Here is a 17,164-nt window from a genome sequence, read left to right on the forward strand (position 1 = left end):
TAATGAGACATAAGCAAGGAAAAGTATGCCTAGTCTCCAAACACACAAGAAAGAAAGAAATGAGAAGACTGTATGAAGATATAAAAGATTTTCAAAGGTGGCAAGGGATGGCAGAAACAAGTTGGGTTTCGATAAAATTGAAGAGATGCTATCAAGGGAGGAGAAGAATTCTAACTGCGTATTGCTGTTGACAGTCAAGGAGCTTCCACTTTAAAAGGACTGTTTAAAAGGACTGTTTCTGCTTTAATGGAAGCCTACATGCATGTGTCACTTTCACATATATGTCAGATTTAATCTTCAGGATGACTCAGTAAGGTAGTAAACATTGGTATGCAGTTTTCATTTCATACTTAAGGAAACACAGTCAGTAAAATGAGGTAATTTGCTCGAGGTCACAAGGCCAGTGAGTGGCCGGATCAGGACTGTAACTCAGGTTTTCTGGGTGCTCGTTGGAAGAACATGAGCTGTAGAACAGCCAGCCCCAGCTTCAAGTTCCAGTCCTACGATTTACTAGCTGGTTGGCCAACAATGGGTGATTGGAGGAATGAATAAAATGATTTATGTGCCCGGAATAGAAGGTGTTGGGAAGAATTGGTTCCTTTTACATCATTCAGGGGAGGTGACAGTCCCCACCATTGCCTGGGGAAAGGACTCCAGGGGGTCATTAAATGTTTGGGGGCAGATCCTGTGTGCAAAGTCTTTCCAGGAATGACAGGAGTCCTGAGGAGTGAGGAGAGTTGTTGATGGTGGGGTGGTATGGACAAGTCCTCTGGAAGGAGGGAGATTACCCCCACCCCGGAGCAGGGCAGCCCTAGTGGCTCAGCAGTTTAGCACTGCCTTCGGCCCAGGGTATGATCCTAGAGACCCAGGATCAAGAATTGGGCTCCCTGGTGGAGCCTGCTTCTCCCTCTGCCTGTGTCTCTGCCATCAGTGTGTGTGTGTGTGTGTGTGTGTGTGTGTGTGTGTGTGTGATGAATAAATAAATAAAATCTTAAAAAAAAAAGTTCTTGAGCATCAGGTGGGAAGACAGTGCATCTGCCTTGTGTGCATTACAAACATGTGGTTCCAGTTCCTGGGCTGGTGGAGGTGATGCGTTTAGCCACAGAACACCTAGCAAGTCCATTCCTGCACATCTGAGCAAACACAAAATCATCATCTGCAATGGGCAAGCTTCCAACCCTGAGACATCAGGGCATCTGAGAGCCCAGGCCATAATTATGTGTGAGCAGTGGATATTTGTAGCAAATTCCTCACCTCTGCCAGGGCTCATCCCCTCCTCTGACTCTACCAAGTGGTGTTCCCCTCAATGTGGTGCCACTGAGAGCTGCCTCCATGGAATGCACAAAACTAGGAGCTGGCCCCTAGCTCTGACCTTGACTTGCTGTGGGGCCTTGACCAAATCACTTTACCTCCCTTGGGCCTGGTGTCCTCAGCTGCAAGATGAAGGGGCTGGATGCCAAGGTGGATTTTTTTATTACTTGAGACTGAAAAAATATCCTGAGAAATACATATATTGTGGGTTCCTCCATCAGGAAAGCAGCTTGTGAGGGCTGCCTTGTCTCATGTGACCTGGTATAGTGCCTTGTACATATTTGAAGTTCAGTATTTGTTAGATAAAAAGTGATTGTCTTTATTTGTATTTATGACCAAAGCATTAAAAATATAAAGCACTTCTTCTTCTCGTCTTCAAAAAAAAAAAAAAAAAAAAGATGGAAGGGTAAACTAAAATGGCCCTCACATGTTGACTTCTAGCTGGGAATTATATTCACGTACAATTATTCCTGCCTCTTAAATGTCCCTCCCATTTTAGCTGTACCTGCTGTTATCTACCCCCTGCACCATTTTGACTACGGGAGCAAGCCAGTGACTGCCTTGTGTCCAGGCTTCCACATGAGGGTGTTAAAAGAAACCACAAGAGGCCCAAAATGGAGTCACTTGTACTAAACCCACATCACCAAACCAAGGCTTGATACGTAACCATTTATAGTTTCAACCTTCTCCAGGAACATAGTCTTAACTGGTCAGGCTGAAATCTTCTGGTCAGTACCAGTGAGGTAATCTGCACACAGGCCCTTTTCTTCCCCCAAAGAAAGATGAGATAATCCTCTCTTTCCTTGTCCCTGCCTCGTTCTGCCTGTAAAAGCCTCCCATTTTGTATAGCTCCTGCGAGCTCCTCTCTACTTGCTGGATGAGACGCTGCCTGATTCATGAATCATTCAATAAAGCCAATTAGATCTTCACCATTTACCACCAGTTTGCAGGGCTCTGCTCCATCTTATAGCACTGGAGTGGCTCTGACCTCGTGCAGACCACATTTTGATCATTTGCAACGGGGAAGGACCAATGGGCTTGCATGGAATGGAGGTAGCTGGTGGCTTGGAAGTCCTCTCTTGGCCAACCCTGGCCATGGCCCAACTCACCCCCACACCAATCCAGGCCTGTGTCCTCCCACTCGAGGAGTAAGTCTGAGGGAAGTCCACTTCTGGGGACTGCTAGGCCAGGACAGGTGGGTTCTCACATGAGAACTTTGCAGTTCCTTTGGATGGTCACCAGCTTAAGAGAAAGGTAAGGTAGTTAAAATAGACAAATTCCAGCAGAGCAACTGGTCTGGCCCTGGCATGCGAGGATTGAACAGGATTTTCCTGCTCTGGGTGACCTTCCCTGGGCAGTTCAAGGCAGCTTGTCAGGGACCTCTAACCTTTGTCATGTCAAACTGCAGTCCCCAGGCTCTTCTGCTCCTAGCCTGGTGGGCCTGAGCTCCCATCAGGTTTTACCACAGGACCCCAGAGTTCTCATTTGTCCAATGTTTGGACATGGTACACAGCTAACACATGGTGAAAGAGGGTTTCCCCCAAAGCACAGTGGAGACCAGTGACTGATGCATGACTGGTATGACCTTGCAGAGGTATTACCAAGAAAATAACTAGTTCTTGGCTCCTCTATAGCCTCATCAGCTCATCCAGGTAATGGGTGGCCTCAGGCTATCTCACACCATGATGGAGATTAACTAATGCCAATTAATCGCCACCCATCCTAGAGATCATCTCCAACTGACAGAGGGGACCTCTAGTAGAGCACTTGCCTAAGGCCACTCGGCTAAGTGGCTGAGCTGGGATTTGAGCATACACAGCTGACACCCTTTCCTGTGCTTGACACTGCCTGCCCCAAAAGAAGTCAGTGTGCTGCCTGTGAAATCTGGACTTTTCTTACATGTGACCTTTGCCATTTCCTTTTTTTATTTTTTTAAGATTTATTTATTTGAGAGAGAGAGAGAGAGAGGGAGGGAGCAGGGTGGTGGGGGGGGAAGGGTAAGGGAAAAGGGAGAGTCTCAAGCACAGAGTCCAACACAGGGCTCAATGTCATGATGCTGAGATCACGACCTGAGCTGAAACTAAGGGTCTGATGCTGAACTGATTCCACCACCCAGGTGCCCCTGACCTGTGCCATTTCTTTACCACACACCTCTAATACAGGTGGAAAGACATTTCTTCAAAGAATCCCTATGAACCTGCCATTGAAGGGTCACTGGATTCTTAAAGGACCTTGTCCGACATGTGACAGTATAAATGCCTCCCAGCTAACTCTCTGGGGACTCCAATTGCCTCCCAAAGGAAGGAAAATAATGTGTGTCCTGTCTCCCTCTTGGGTTTGTTGCAAGGATGAGACAAAATACTGCACAGGAACTTATTTTGTAAAATTAAGTCCTAGGACAATCCTTTTATTTTTGAGAAAAGTCAACCTATGAGTTGCCAACTGATATTTGAAGCAAAGGAAAGAAAAGCAGCTAGTATCTGGGTTTTCCAATGTCTAACGTTAACAGCAACCTAAGAGTTGTCAATTAAAATAATTCTATTTTTACCTGTCAGATTCAGTGCCCTGGGTGTGCACGATCATATGAGATTTGCAGGACTAATTGACAAAGTCTTAGGAGCAACCTGGAACGAGTACTGACAGCTCTTGGCTCGGTAATTCCAGTTCTGGGCATCTCTCTAAGGAAATCAACCGAGCAGTGGAATATATTCTGTGCATAAAGCTTTCTCTCACAGCAGACAGGATCGGAAGTCACTTACAGGCAGAAAACTGGAGAAAGTGAAAACAGCACTTAGCTTCTGTGTGTCCAGTGTCCTTTCGTTAGCCCAACTTTCCGCTCCTTTCAGGAGCCCCGCCTGGGAACTGGCGGGTCCCCGCGGGCCCCCACGGTTCTGCGGGCGCCGAGGGCCCCCCCCCACCCCCCACCCCCGCGGGGCAGGGCACGTGACCCGGCGCGGCCGACGAGCGCCGCCCCCTCCCCCACGCCGCGATCCTGCAGGACCCGCTCTCTCACCAGGAGAGATGGGCCCTCTTTGCTGTGAGATTAAATTGGCTGCAATTAAAACCAACACAGTGCAAAGAGGAGCCAGGAGATGAAGGCACTTCTGAAGGAATATTTTAAGATCAATGAGCTCCTCTTTTTGCCTAAGCTGCTTTGAGGAGGGTTCCTGTCCCCGGCAGCAGCGCGCTAATACAGACCATTACTGGGGAGCCGGGGGAGCCCGTGCTGATGAAATTCTCTGCGGCCTTTCTAGCCATCCTCGTGCGTGGTTCCTGGTAACAGAACACGCTTATGATGAAGTGAAAGAGTGTGATATACGATCCGTGTACAGCATGATCTTGATTCCATTTAAAAATCGCACGGATGCAAAAATGGGAAGCGAACACATTAAAATATTAGCACCATGCTGACGGCTGAGATTATGGATTTTTAGACTTTAAAAAAATTTCCATACAGGTATATGTATCTTACAATAAGTAGTAAAGAAAAAAGCTTAGAAAAAGATCAAGTTTTGTTGGTTTATACCTTGTTTGATTCCAAAAAGGACTTAAGTTTATGATGGTCTTCTCAGATGAATATTCGTTCTCGAGTGTTTGGCTCTGAAGTGACAGTTTGGAATTCCCCTAAGAAATATTGACCTACCTGCTTTGCACAACAGTAGAACACTATTATTTTCATTAGTCAAACTGAAAACATGCCCCATTATAGGAAAGTAGACTCTGCTCTTCGATTACTTTGTGACCTGCAGTCTGAATATTACTAAGAAGGGAGGGGTGACATGAACTACACCAAATCAGATTATTTATGCACTGATTTCATTGAACCCTGCCTCATTTCATAAAGGACTATTCTCCACCCCACTCCCATGTCTCCAAGGAATCTGAACCTGAACTAGGAGACAGAAAAAAAAAAAAAAAACCCGCTAATTATTGGCCATGGCTTGGTAAAGACAAACAGCCTTGACCTACTAAGCACAGACTGAAAGCCAAGACGATATCCACCAGACAGCCAGGTGGGCACAGTAGTTTTATGCTCTGCAGTTGCTCCCTATTTTAATTCTCTTCTTGATCAGGGCCTGCCTTGCTCTCTGTGCCAAAGCCAGTCTTGATCTGAAACACTCATCCCCTATCTGGTAAAGGAAGAGCTCCGTCTCTCTTCTGCCACAGGTGGGGTGCAAAGGGACCTGAAGCAAATGACATGGAAGTAGTAAAGCCATGAAAGCCTGGCAGCAGCAGCAGACCAGCCCTCTGTTTTTTCTCCTGGCCCTGCTGGGCTGCCTTTACTCCAGTGTCCTCTCATCAAGGCCATCCACCCCTAACCTGGCTCATGGTGTCATTCTTAGGGACCTGATGGGCACTGCGGACAGGAAGCCTGCATCTCCATAAAAAGTGGTCTAAAGTGCCCTCTGGTGGTCACTCAGACATAACAGACATAATCTCAATCATGAAGCACCTACTAAAAAAACGTAGTTGACTTTCCAAATTGGATCTTACCTGAATATGTTCTTATATGGTATCAATGAATATAAAACCCACAACCAGTGAGTAAAGGGAGAAAGAGAGATATACACCCTCAACCTAATTCTATCACAAAGTACCTTGGCACCAGAGACACCATGGGAAGCCCCTTGATGAATGCTGCATTCTGGCCATCCCCCAAATTGCAGAACACCATGAGCTGTTTACCAATGGGAAAGAGTCAAATTATTCACTGTAAGCTCTGAAACAGCCAATAGGTGATTTAACATCATGCTAAAATAGAAATGCAAAAGGCTTTTGACAGCAATGAAAGTATATTAACATCTATTTAAGAAAATAAATCCAACACATTTCATGAAAATAATGCTTTTAATTATTTTGAGTGAAAAACCTATTTTACCAAGTTTAATGTAAATCATTTTTCTTAAACAGAAGCTGTTTGCTGGATTTTAGGCTCATTTTGTAGTTTTAAAACAGAACTCATATTCATCTTCTTTTCTTAGCCATTTAAGGATTCGGCAGGTTGGTTCCTGACACCCCTCTTTAGGAGGGACCTTCCATCATCTTCTGAAATCATATATATAGATAATAAAATGAAACAGTTTCTTCTTTTCTGAAGAATTGTGATTTTTTTTTTAACCTTATCTTCTCTCTCGTGACCCAATTAGGTAGTAACAGCATGGCAGCCATTTAAAGATTTAGAGAGCTGAGCCCACTGCTGAGAGCAGCATTATTTTAAAAAGCTACAGTGCAGTTGGGGGCAGCAGGTTATAGGCTTGGCTTAGGCTGGTCTATGTCCGATAAACTTTACTTACAAAAGAACACCAGAAATTACTTACACGAAATTTCCTGCATCCTTTTTTCTTTTGCAAGCCCATTTGGGGACAAAAAATAAAATAAAATAATGTGTACCTATATGTAGGTGTGTGTTTTGGGTGAAGACACAGATTATACAGTGTCCACTTAGGTGGGGAAATCAAATTCAGGAAAAGTTTTACGAACTTCTGTTCTAGGTAACTATCACTTTAGACTTGAAAAGTGGAAAAAAAAAAAAAGTTCTTCATAAGAAATAGTTTTGCCCTCTGTAGGATCAACACCACCCAGACTGTCAGACACACATGGACCACAAAGAGGAAGTCCCATTTGTGTCTCACCACGGTTTGACATGGCTGTGCACGGTAACACAGGCCACCGGACAGGCACGGGCAGCTCAGGTGTGGCCATGGGTAAGTGAGGACCTCTCCCCTGAACCTCTCCCAGGAAGTAAGGATACATTTTTTAGTACCTTCAAATGCCAATGGGCAATCTAAATCTGGCACCTGCTCCTCTTCAAGGAGTACCTTTGGGAAACTGGAGCATTTGCATTTGGAACTAATGGAACAAGATTTCCTTGATCATAATGAAAGACACCCCTCTATGAAAATGGCTTCAAAATTTGCAAAAAAAAAAAAAAAAAGAAAAGAAAAGAAAAGAAAAGTCTAGCAACCACATCTTCCAAGAAATCCAGGAATAGTCCAACTTGATTTTGTAAGTAAGCAAGCAAGCAAAGCAAACAAATCAATCTGGGAAATGTTCTGGAGAGGAACACTAAGCCCTTCAGGTCTGTATGAGCCATCCTAAGCAACCTCCCGGGTGTCATTAAAGATGCTGTATTTTGCTTCACCTAGGGAGAGGAAGAGAGAGGAAGAAGGATTATTTCATTAAACTGAGTTTAACAAATCTTACAAGTTAATCATTCTAGGGAATGATCAGAGAAACTCCTGATCCAGAAGTTTAGGATTTTGAGTTAATTTCAGTCATTTTGGTGTAGTGAAGAACTGCCCGAGTTTATGCACATTCCTGAGTGCTGGTATCAACAGGTTTAGGGTGAGGCGTCGGAAACTTCATTTTAGCCAGAAGCCCCGCCCTGTGAGTGTGGTGTCGACATGCTCCAGTAGAGGCCTGTGGGACGCAGCACTGAGGAGCAGCTGTGGCTGCTGGCTATCCCATGGAGGATACCTGACAGCTTAGCGGGTTTAAAAGACAAAAGCAGTCGAGAACAGAAGGGGCCCTGAACATTAAGCAAAACAGCGGTAACATGGCAAGTGCCCTCCCACACTGAGTCTAGCTGGGATCCCTCTTCCTGTGACAGTCTGACCACAGCTATCAGGAAATCCATCTCCAGGTGAGGGAGACCAGGTAAGTTTATAACCTGCACCTGTAACTACATGTGCCTTCGTGGGCATGTCAGAGAAGAGATGAAGCCTGGGGCAAGCATCCTGCTGCTCACACTTAACAGTGACAGGAGGCAACTGCTTATACTTGGAAGGATGGCCTGCTCAAGGGTTTCAGCAGATACGCGGTTTGACAGAAAAACCTTCCACTCCACATGCAAATATACTCGTGGCCTGGACCCAACAGTCCAATGAGCCAAACCAGATTCAGTAGGCCCCATATGAGCCCTACTAAGTGGCACTTATACGAAGCCTTTTCATAAGACTCCACCTGAATGCAACAGATTTCAGACGCAGATGGCTTTATGGCATTCAAAGAAATAGCATCTTCCAAAACTGACATGGGCAAGCTGGCCAAGACGGCTGCCATCCGGTAAAGCTCCAGAGTGCCCACGAGGCCCCTGGGAGTGGTTCCCTCCGAGCATGCAGGTTCTCAGCCCTTACAGACATCACTCTCTCCTGAGCTACTGAGCAGCTCTGATGACAAACCAGGTGGGTGGGATGGTGAGGGGCCCACTCCAGGACTCTGAAATGGACGATTAATAGTCAGACGAGTTCCTAAAAGTCAGCTTTAGGGCTGCCTCTCCCTAGGATTCTGGTGTCCTGCATAGAAGGGGTTACATCCTGGTCTAGACTTTGGTCCTCCTCTTATCTCTGAGCTGCAGAAAAGGCTCACTAGTCTGTGTAATAAAATGGGAACCTCAAATTTATCTATTTCTACTCACTTATTCAATACAAAGACTTACAGGCAAGCACATTTTTATTTTGTTATTAAAGGAAGCATTGCCCTTGGGCATGTTATTTATACAAAAATAACTGTACTGGGGATCCCTGGGTGGCTCAGCGGTTTGGGCGCCTGCCTTTGGCCCAGGGCGCAATCCTGGAGACCCGGGATCGAGTCCCACGTCGGGCTCCTGGTGCATGAAGCCTGCTTCTCCCTCTGCCTGTGTCTCTGCCTCTCTCTCTCTCTGTGTGTGACTATCATAAATAAATAAAAATTAAAAAAAAAAAAAAACTGTACTTCGGAGATTGTCACATCTTGTAAAAGTAAACTTTAACCTTGCATAGTGGGCCTGTCATCTTACTGGCCATCCTCCTGAAAAATTCACTGCCCAGTAATAATGTTATAATTGCTGCCTCTGTATTCCTATAGAGTAAGGTGGCTTTGTCAGTCCAGAAGAGAATCACTAGCCTGTGCCTCTTCACCTGCATGCTCAAAAGCAAAATAAAAGCCATGACTGCTGGATTCCTTATTCAAACAAAGAAGCTGAGAATCTTTGTCTCAAATTATCAGTCTGACAAGTAGCTAGTATTTACTAAGCACCTTCTCTGAGCCATGCACTGTCCTAAACCCTGTTTGGGAATGAAAGAATGAATGAAGAACAAATGAATAAATAAGTAAAACCCGAGCTTTGCTGTGAAGAAATTTGCAATGGTGACAGGAAGTCAAGAGTTCAGTGTGGAACTGTTCTATAAGAGAATAAGACCCAGAATAATGAAACACTGAGAATCTAAGACCTGCAAATGAGCTACAGTGTACAAGTCTGACAGTATCATCACCCTGATCTCTGCAAACAGCACTCAGCATCACAGGTAGAAGTGCATCATATGAATAATACCGGTTTAGGAGCCTGGCCAGCTAGCAGAGAGGTAAGCAGAAAAATGGGCTCTCAACCTGGTTAGAAGCAAGGTGGGGGCCCCAGAGCTAGAATGCTGGGGTCTCGATCCCAGCACCAACACGTACTGGCTGTCAGACTTCAGGCAAGTTTCTTACTTTTCTGTGCATCGGCTCTCCATCTGACAGCTGAAGAAAAATATTACCTAGCATCTTATGGGGAGAATTCAATGAGCGCAAAGCAGAGCACAGCACCAAGCCAGCACAGTGCCCTGCAAGCAACAAACACTCAGCACGCACCAGAAGTGTTACTGCTGCTGTGATCACTGGTTTCCAGGCCTGGAAGATGGCAGCTGAGGCCACTGACCCTGGGAAAAGCGCAGGCCTCTGTATTCCTTCATTCAAACCATGGCCTAATTTCAAAGGATCTAACCACACCCTTCTTCCCTGTCCTTTTCCCATCTTCAGGCTATCTTCATTCTTTCCTGGGGCCCCTTGGGTGTTGACTGCCCCCCACCCCACTCCTGCTGGGTGCCCCCTATGGCCCCTCAGCACTCACAGCACTGGGGGGGATGTGCACGGGGCTGTGTGCTCAGACTCAGATGTGGACCATTCAGAGTCTGATTCTCATAGGAAAATGCCATCACAGGCCAGCCAGGGCCCCAGAGCATTGCTTTAAAACAAGGTCTCAACCTGCTGTGCAAGCCTGTAGGCAGAGCTTGGGGGTTTGTGAACTTGGATGGAAAAAAGTATTTTCATTTTCATTAAGCTCTAATTGAAGTGTATCATTTCCTTCAATGATGAATGTAGGCAACAAACCTCAGTGGTGATAGCATATCTGTGACTGTCACCAACAGAAATAAAGAAATCACACTCTCATATTGTGTTAAGAGTCGTCGCAGATGCCTGAAAATATTCAGTCCTCACTATTCAGAAAATAGTGTAGTAATGTTATAGACGCACCATTAAACCTTATTTAATATGTTCATTAAGTCATCAACATATTACTACACTACACATTTAAAAATATTTTTTTAGGACAGCCCGGGTGGCTCAGCAGTTTAGCGTCGCCTTCAGCCCAGGGTGTGATCCTGGGGACCCGGGATCAAGTCCCACATCGGGCTCCCTGCATGGAGCCTGCTTCTCCCTCTGCCTGTGTCTCTGCCTGTGTGTCTCTTATGAATAAATAAATAAAATCTTTAAAATAAATAAATAAAATATTTTTATAAATGTATTTCAATAGAGTTGGTTTACATTGTATTTCCTGTGTATTTTATACATTTTAAATATTATTTAAATATTATTCTAAAAATATTATTTTGATGGGGGTAATAGGCTTTACCAACTTGCCAAAAGGGTCGGTCCATGGTACAGAAAGCAGCTGAGACCCCTCCCCTTGCTTTAAAAGATTGAGGACCGCTGATAAAAGTTGCAGTACTAAAAAGATGTGCAAACACTTACTGAACTGTGACATTATAATATTCTTCAGGTGTCACTATTTTTGGTCCACCAAAGTAGTCCAGGACCCAGATGTTGGTTATATTCAACTTGGCAAAGAACCAATTATGGCTGGAAGGCCAGGTCTTCATTTCAGGGTGTCGGACAAACAGTGAATGCTTGGCAAAGTCCATTTCCGTCTGATTCACCTGAGGGACATAAATGATGTGAGCAACTCATAGCAGCAACACTTGGTTTCCTCACCTGCTTAGGATAGGTGATCCTAGCATCCTACACATCCTGAAAAGTTTATTCAGTTACAAATCCTGATCTGAAACTTTAGGAATCAGGAGAAAATGAAGGAACCATAAAGGTAAGCAGACAACATCCGAGCATTCAGGTGTGAGTGGTACAGATACTGAGGTGGGAAAGCATCACAAGCACCAACTTCTGTTGCTCCATAGTCACTCTGAGCTATCAGAGAACCAGCACGTGGCATATAATAAAGTGTTCAGGTGCTTTCGTTGTGTTACATCAGCACACATATCCTATAATAAGCAGATGTTAAACATGGAGATGCAAATCCAGAAAGGACAGAAGTCTCTGGAAAAAGTGCAGTGGACCTCAAGAGCATTTGCTGCCCATCCCCCACCTCCTGTTCATGAAACGCAGCCACGGAGATGCATCCACACAGAATTTCCAGACCATTACTCTAACTTGTCTGAGGTTGTCATGAGAGATAAGGCCAAAAAGCAAATCTGCTGGCCCGGCAATTAATCAGCTGTGATACCTTGCCCTCTGCCCTGCAGCATTCACCCCACTGCCTAAATTCATGTCTAGTATTTAGTAACGGGTACCCCTCTTGGAGCTTCTATGGTATGCTCTCTGCCCTGAGCCACTGGTAAAATATGGAGACAAGGAACCCACACATGCGAGATACTGTGTGTGTGTACAACACTGCCAGGGGCAGAGAGCTCTGGTTGAACAGATGTTCCTCACAGGGAAGGTGAACAGCTGTTATATCTGTTCAGCTTCAAAAAATCCTTCATTTTCTGCCTAAGTTCTGATTGAACACCTATATGAAATCAACTGATTTAAGCCTTTGGTTTTCATGAAAGTATACACTAGAACATATTCTAACGCTGTATCTCAATCACAAATCATTTTCATTTTATACTTAAAATGTCTCTTCTTTCATTGTTCATAGATGGTGCTCTTCTCAAACCTGTCTCTGTTCTCGTGGAGTAACTACTCACCTTGGTGACGGTTCCTGACAGTATTATGTGCGCACAGAGGGGACTCTGGGGGTCAAATCCCTTCTTCCTGCAGAAGTTGGTCTGTGCCAAAGACATGGTCAGCGTAGCATGTGGATTCTCCTGCACAGAGAAAATAAAGATCCTCGTGTGTGAGATACTGTCTCTGGAGAGGTACTAAACTTCATAAGTTATGTACACACTGTCCCTAGAGCTGCATATTCTTCCATGTGAATTATAAAACACCACCTACCACTTGAGAAAATTTCTAGTGGGGTAGAGATTGAGCTTGACGTTTCCTCCCAAGAAGCAGGGGCTAGGGTTCCATTTTTAAAATTCACTGACTCAGTGAGAATTATTTTAAGACTCTTTTTTCTTAAACTCTTAATCTGTTTCATAGTCACCAGAGAAATGACTGTCACAGCATCACTGAAATACAAGGCTGCTCTAGAGCCTTTACTGAAAGGCTCGAAAGGGTTAGACTCTTAATATGCAACTGGTACATAAAAACCATTGTTCAACTAGCTAATTGTACAATTTAAGCAAGAAAGTTGCTGAATCACGTTTTTTGGTTATCTTATGCTAGCAGAAATCGTCACATGATCTCAAAATTGGAGAAGTTGTTTGTTCCTGTTTTAGTCGTAAGAATGCCTCGACTAAAAAAGTGTGAAGCAAGCAAAATTCTTCTTTCTTATTCAGAAATCAGCTTCACAAAAGACATTGTTGACAGATCACAGCAAAATTCACATGTTGCGCTTAGTGCTTTAAATTCCAAGTAGCTCGCGTGGCAAATTCTGCTATCTCATGGTGACCTAGCAAAAGGAGGAGTATGGAGAAAGCTCCTTGAAATCATGTAGCTGTAGCTAAACACTCACTGTTTGTACACTACTGGGCAAGGAGCCATAGGAGACCAAAAAAAAAAAAAAGTCTCTCCTTTCCCTGTGACTTTATAATCTGGTGGATGGAAAAGTCAGACATAAACAAAACATAACTAGTGCCTAATGACAAGAGGTCAGAAGGCATATAACTAATTGCCAGGCGAATGGATCAGTTAGGTATATTCAAAGTCTAGTACAAAGAGATGTCAACACAGCCTGGAATCGTTCGACACTCCACAGAGCCTCATAAGATATTCAAAACCAGGACAGAAGCGGGATGATGTATTAAAGAGTAAGGGAATTTCAAAAACAGAACCGGGAAAATGTGGCACATGGTTGTGAGTTGAGTAATGAGAAACCCAATCTGCTTAAAAGAGAGGCTCTGGGAGGGTTGGGGAGGATGTGAGGTTGGGGGGGGTGGGTAGTGAGGGTGGCTCAACTCCAAGCTGAGGAGTCAGGATTGTGCTATGTAGCCTGGCATCTGTCTGTGCTTTCCAAGAACCACATACATGGAGAACTTGTTAAAATGCTGGTTTCTGGGCTCCATTCCCAGCCCTGGTATTTGTATTTTTAACAAAACATCCCAAGTGAATCTTATGCAGCTCCAGGCAACCAGATGTTATTAAAGGTTTCTGGGCAGAGGGCAATGCTGAGTGGTATTTTGTTCATGTCAATCTGGTGGGTAGGGTGACAGGGAGAAGACAGAGGTCAAAAGGAGGAAAAGTAGAAAGTATATACCAACCTGACTGGTTAACTGATGGAATCAGACTAATTCTGATGTGGCCACACCTTTTCACTGCCATCGTGGAGAACCAATCCTGGATAGGTTCCTTACACTGCCTTTCTAGACCTGTCAAAGACTGGGGCTGGAGTTCGACCTGGCAGCCATTAGTGGCTGGTTACAGGTGATTCCCACACCTCTGAGTCTTAGTTTTCACCCTTCCAACAGAGCAGATGACCACATCAGCATGGGTTTAAATATAATCTTGCATACAGTGGTTTTCAATTCCTCTCCCTCATTAGAAACATCAGGGAGGGATTAGGGAGCTGTTTTTTAATAAAATGTGTTTTTTTTTTTTTTAATTTATTTATGATAGTCACACACAGAGAGAGAGAGAGAGAGGCAGAGACATAGGCAGAGGGAGAAGCAGGCTCCATGCACCGGGAGCCCGATGTGGGACTCGATCCCGGGTCTCCAGGATCGCGACCTGGGCCAAAGGCAGGCGCTAAACCGCTGCACCACCCAGGGATCCCAAAATGTGTGGTTTTTTAAAAAAGATTTTATTTATTTATTCATGAAAGACACAGAGAGAGAGAGGCAGAGACACAGGCAGAGGGAGAAGCAGGCTCCATGCAGGGAGCCTGATGTGGGACTCGATCCCGAGACTCCAGGATCACACTCTGGGCCAAAGGCAGGTGCTAAACCGCTGAGCCACCCAGGGATCCCCTAAAATGTGTTTTTAATAAAGTATCCCGGTACTGTATTTTTTAAAGTATTCCCAGATGACCGTGTTTGCAGCCAAGGTTGAGCATTGCTCACTGAGCAGAATGAGCTTGCTTTGGGCAAATGTCTGAGAGTGGGGTGGGTGGGGAATAAGAAAAGGGTGAACGAGGAGGTGCGTGTGTCTTAAAGAGCAGCAGTTTGTTTTTGCTCAGAGAATTCGGGTCCTCGGAGGTACAGATCTTCCAAGAAACTAGAAACTTAGATTTGTCATTGAAATCTCAATTTTTGAATGTTAGTAACTACACTAGCCTCTCCCCACCTTACCCACAGGGAATACAATCCAAGACCCCCTGTGGATGCCTGAAACCTTGGAGAGTACTGAACCTTATACAGACTATGCTTTTTCCTATACACACACATCCCTATGATAAAGTTTTAATTTATAAATCAGTCATAGTAAGAGACTGGCAACAATAACTAGTAATAAAATAGAACAATTATAACAATATACTGTAATAAATGTTGGGTGAATATGCTCACTCTCTCTCAAAATACCTTAGTGTCCTGTAGTCACTATTCTGATGATAATGCTGAGATGTGATCAGATACCTATCGGATCAGGTGAATCAGGGTAGGCTCTGTGACCTAGCACTAAGCTACTACTATTCGCCAGTACCTCAGGAGGAGAATCACGTGCCTCTGAAATACAGCTGACTGCAGGCAGCTGAAATCACGAAGTGTAACTGAGGATAAGGGGGGACTCCTGTAACTAGAGTTTATTTAAAAAACAAACGGGGGATCCCTGGGTGGCGCAGCAGTTTGGCGCCTGCCTTTGGCCCAGGGCGCGATCCTGGAGACCCGGGATCGAATCCCACGTCAGGCTCCCGGCATGGAGCCTGCTTCTCCCTCTGCCTATGTCTCTGCCTCTCTCTCTCTCTCTCTCTCTGTGACTACCACAAATAAATAAAAAAATTAAAAATAAATAAATAAATAAATAAAATAAAAAAAAATAAAAAACAAACGGAACTCTGTGTCAGCCAAAGAAATCCGGTCTGTGGGACATATGCAGCTCTCGTGCCACTATTCCTGTGGTCTGTATTTTGAAGGCAGACAGACTTGACATAAAATTCCAGTTTGGCTCCTGGCTCTGGGCAAGTCACTCAACCTATCCAAGCCTCAAGTTCATCTGCAGCCCACTCCTGGACTCTGTGGCTGGAGCCCCTCGGGCTGTAGAGCTGTGACACCACTCTTGGGACAGCGGGGATCCACCAAGGGCTTGTAAGCACGGCCCTGCCACCAAAGCTGGGCACAGGCTGAGCCCTAGACCTCATAACATCAGTTCTGCTCCTTTCCAGGGAAGGCAGTGTGCACAGGAGTCCTAAAAGCTGCAGTAGTCGCTCACGACGTTGTGTATTCCCTCCCTGCTGCTGAAAGGCAAATTCTTAATTCAGGAGAAGGGGAGGCCTTGTGAAATTCTAGAATACCACAACCGTGCCCCGGGGCGACCCAGGGGCGAGAGGTCCTCCGCGTAGGTGGCGGGGGCGGGGGCGTGCGTGGAATTCCCGCACTCGGTGGCGGACAGAACGCTGCGGGGCAGCCCGGGTGGCTCAGCGGTTCAGCCCAGGGCGGGATCCCGGAGACCCGGGATCGAGTCCCACGTCGGGCTCCCTGCATGGAGCCTGCTCCTCCCCCCGCCTGTGTCTCTGCCTCTCTCATGAATAAATAAATTAAATCTTTGGGAAAAGAAAAAAGAAAAAAAGAACGCTGCTCTCCCAACGCGGGGCCGGGAGGTAGGAGGCTGGGCTCCGCGGCGCGTGCACACGCTCCCCTCCGGCGCCCCCCCGCCCCCCGCCCCCCGCCAGGGCCGACCTTGGGCCCCGCGGCCGCGGCTCACCTGCAGGTTGCCCACCGACTGCTGCAGCGGGCTCAGGTAGAAGTAGGGCACGCCGCTGCCCGCGCCCGGGGGCCCGTCGCTGAGCGAGAGGACGTCGGCGAAGGCCCAGCCGCGCACCGCCGGGTCGGTGGACAGCGAGGCCAGCGCGCCCCAGTCGCACACGTGCGCCACGAAGCGGGCCACGCGCGCCGCGTCTTCGCGGGGCGGCAGCGGGGGCAGCTGCGCGGCGGCGTCCCAGTCCCCGTGACCCCGGCCGCCCCGGCCCCGCGCCGGCGACACGAGCAGCGCCGCCAGCGCCGGCGCCAGCAGGGCGGCGAGCAGCGAGCGCGCGGACCCTCGGGCCCGGCCGGCCATGACGACGACGGCGGCGACAGCCCAAAGCGCCGCGACCTCCAGGGGTCGAGGGTGAGCCGGCGCCCCTGGCCCCGCCCCCCGCGGCGCGGGCCGGCCCCGCCCCCTCCGAGGGGGCCAATCGGGAGTCCGGGAGCGGGGGGCGGGGCCGTCTGTGCGCCCCGCCCCCTGCGCGGAGCCCGCTTGTTTGTCCGGCTCCCTGCGGCTGCCGCCCGGACGCGCTTTTTTTTTTTTTTTTTTAATTTATTTATTTGCGAGAGAGAGAGAGAGAGAGAGAGAGAGAGAGGGC

General features: G+C 46.6%; 1 protein-coding gene across 3 annotated transcripts; it reads right to left on the reverse strand.

Moving 5' to 3' along the window:
- Positions 1-6,140: 6,140 nt before the first annotated feature.
- CREG1 (cellular repressor of E1A stimulated genes 1) lies at positions 6,141-16,893 on the reverse strand. 3 transcript variants are annotated; one of them, XM_072830456.1, is made up of 4 exons: positions 16,525-16,893; positions 12,312-12,431; positions 11,080-11,264; positions 6,141-7,453 (listed from the first exon to the last, which is right to left on the reverse strand). In XM_072830456.1, exons 1-4 carry the CDS (start codon positions 16,876-16,878, stop codon positions 7,450-7,452), a joined length of 663 nt encoding a protein of 220 aa, XP_072686557.1. In that variant the 5' UTR covers positions 16,879-16,893; the 3' UTR covers positions 6,141-7,449. The 3 variants fall into 3 exon arrangements, with proteins under 3 accessions (XP_072686557.1, XP_072686556.1, XP_072686558.1); XM_072830455.1 differs by lacking the exon at positions 6,141-7,453 and adding an exon at positions 9,893-9,986; XM_072830457.1 differs by lacking the exon at positions 6,141-7,453 and having other exon boundaries at positions 11,076-11,264.
- Between the last annotated feature and the right edge of the window lie 271 nt (positions 16,894-17,164).

Source organism: Canis lupus, chromosome 6, assembly GCF_048164855.1.
Source record: "Canis lupus baileyi chromosome 6, mCanLup2.hap1, whole genome shotgun sequence".
Classification (NCBI taxonomy): domain Eukaryota; kingdom Metazoa; phylum Chordata; class Mammalia; order Carnivora; family Canidae; genus Canis; species Canis lupus.

Bases quoted from the DNA above. Each gene is read 5' to 3' on its own strand.
- CREG1 (XM_072830455.1), bottom strand. From the start codon at position 16,878: ATGGCCGGCCGGGCCCGAGGGTCCGCGCGCTCGCTGCTCGCCGCCCTG. The intron at 12,432-16,524 runs GTGAGCCGCGGC...TTCTCTGTGCAG, and splicing joins AGTCGGTGGGCAACCTGCAG to GAGAATCCACATGCTACGCT. The intron at 11,265-12,311 runs GTGAGTAGTTAC...TATGTCCCTCAG, and splicing joins TGTCAGGAACCGTCACCAAG to GTGAATCAGACGGAAATGGA.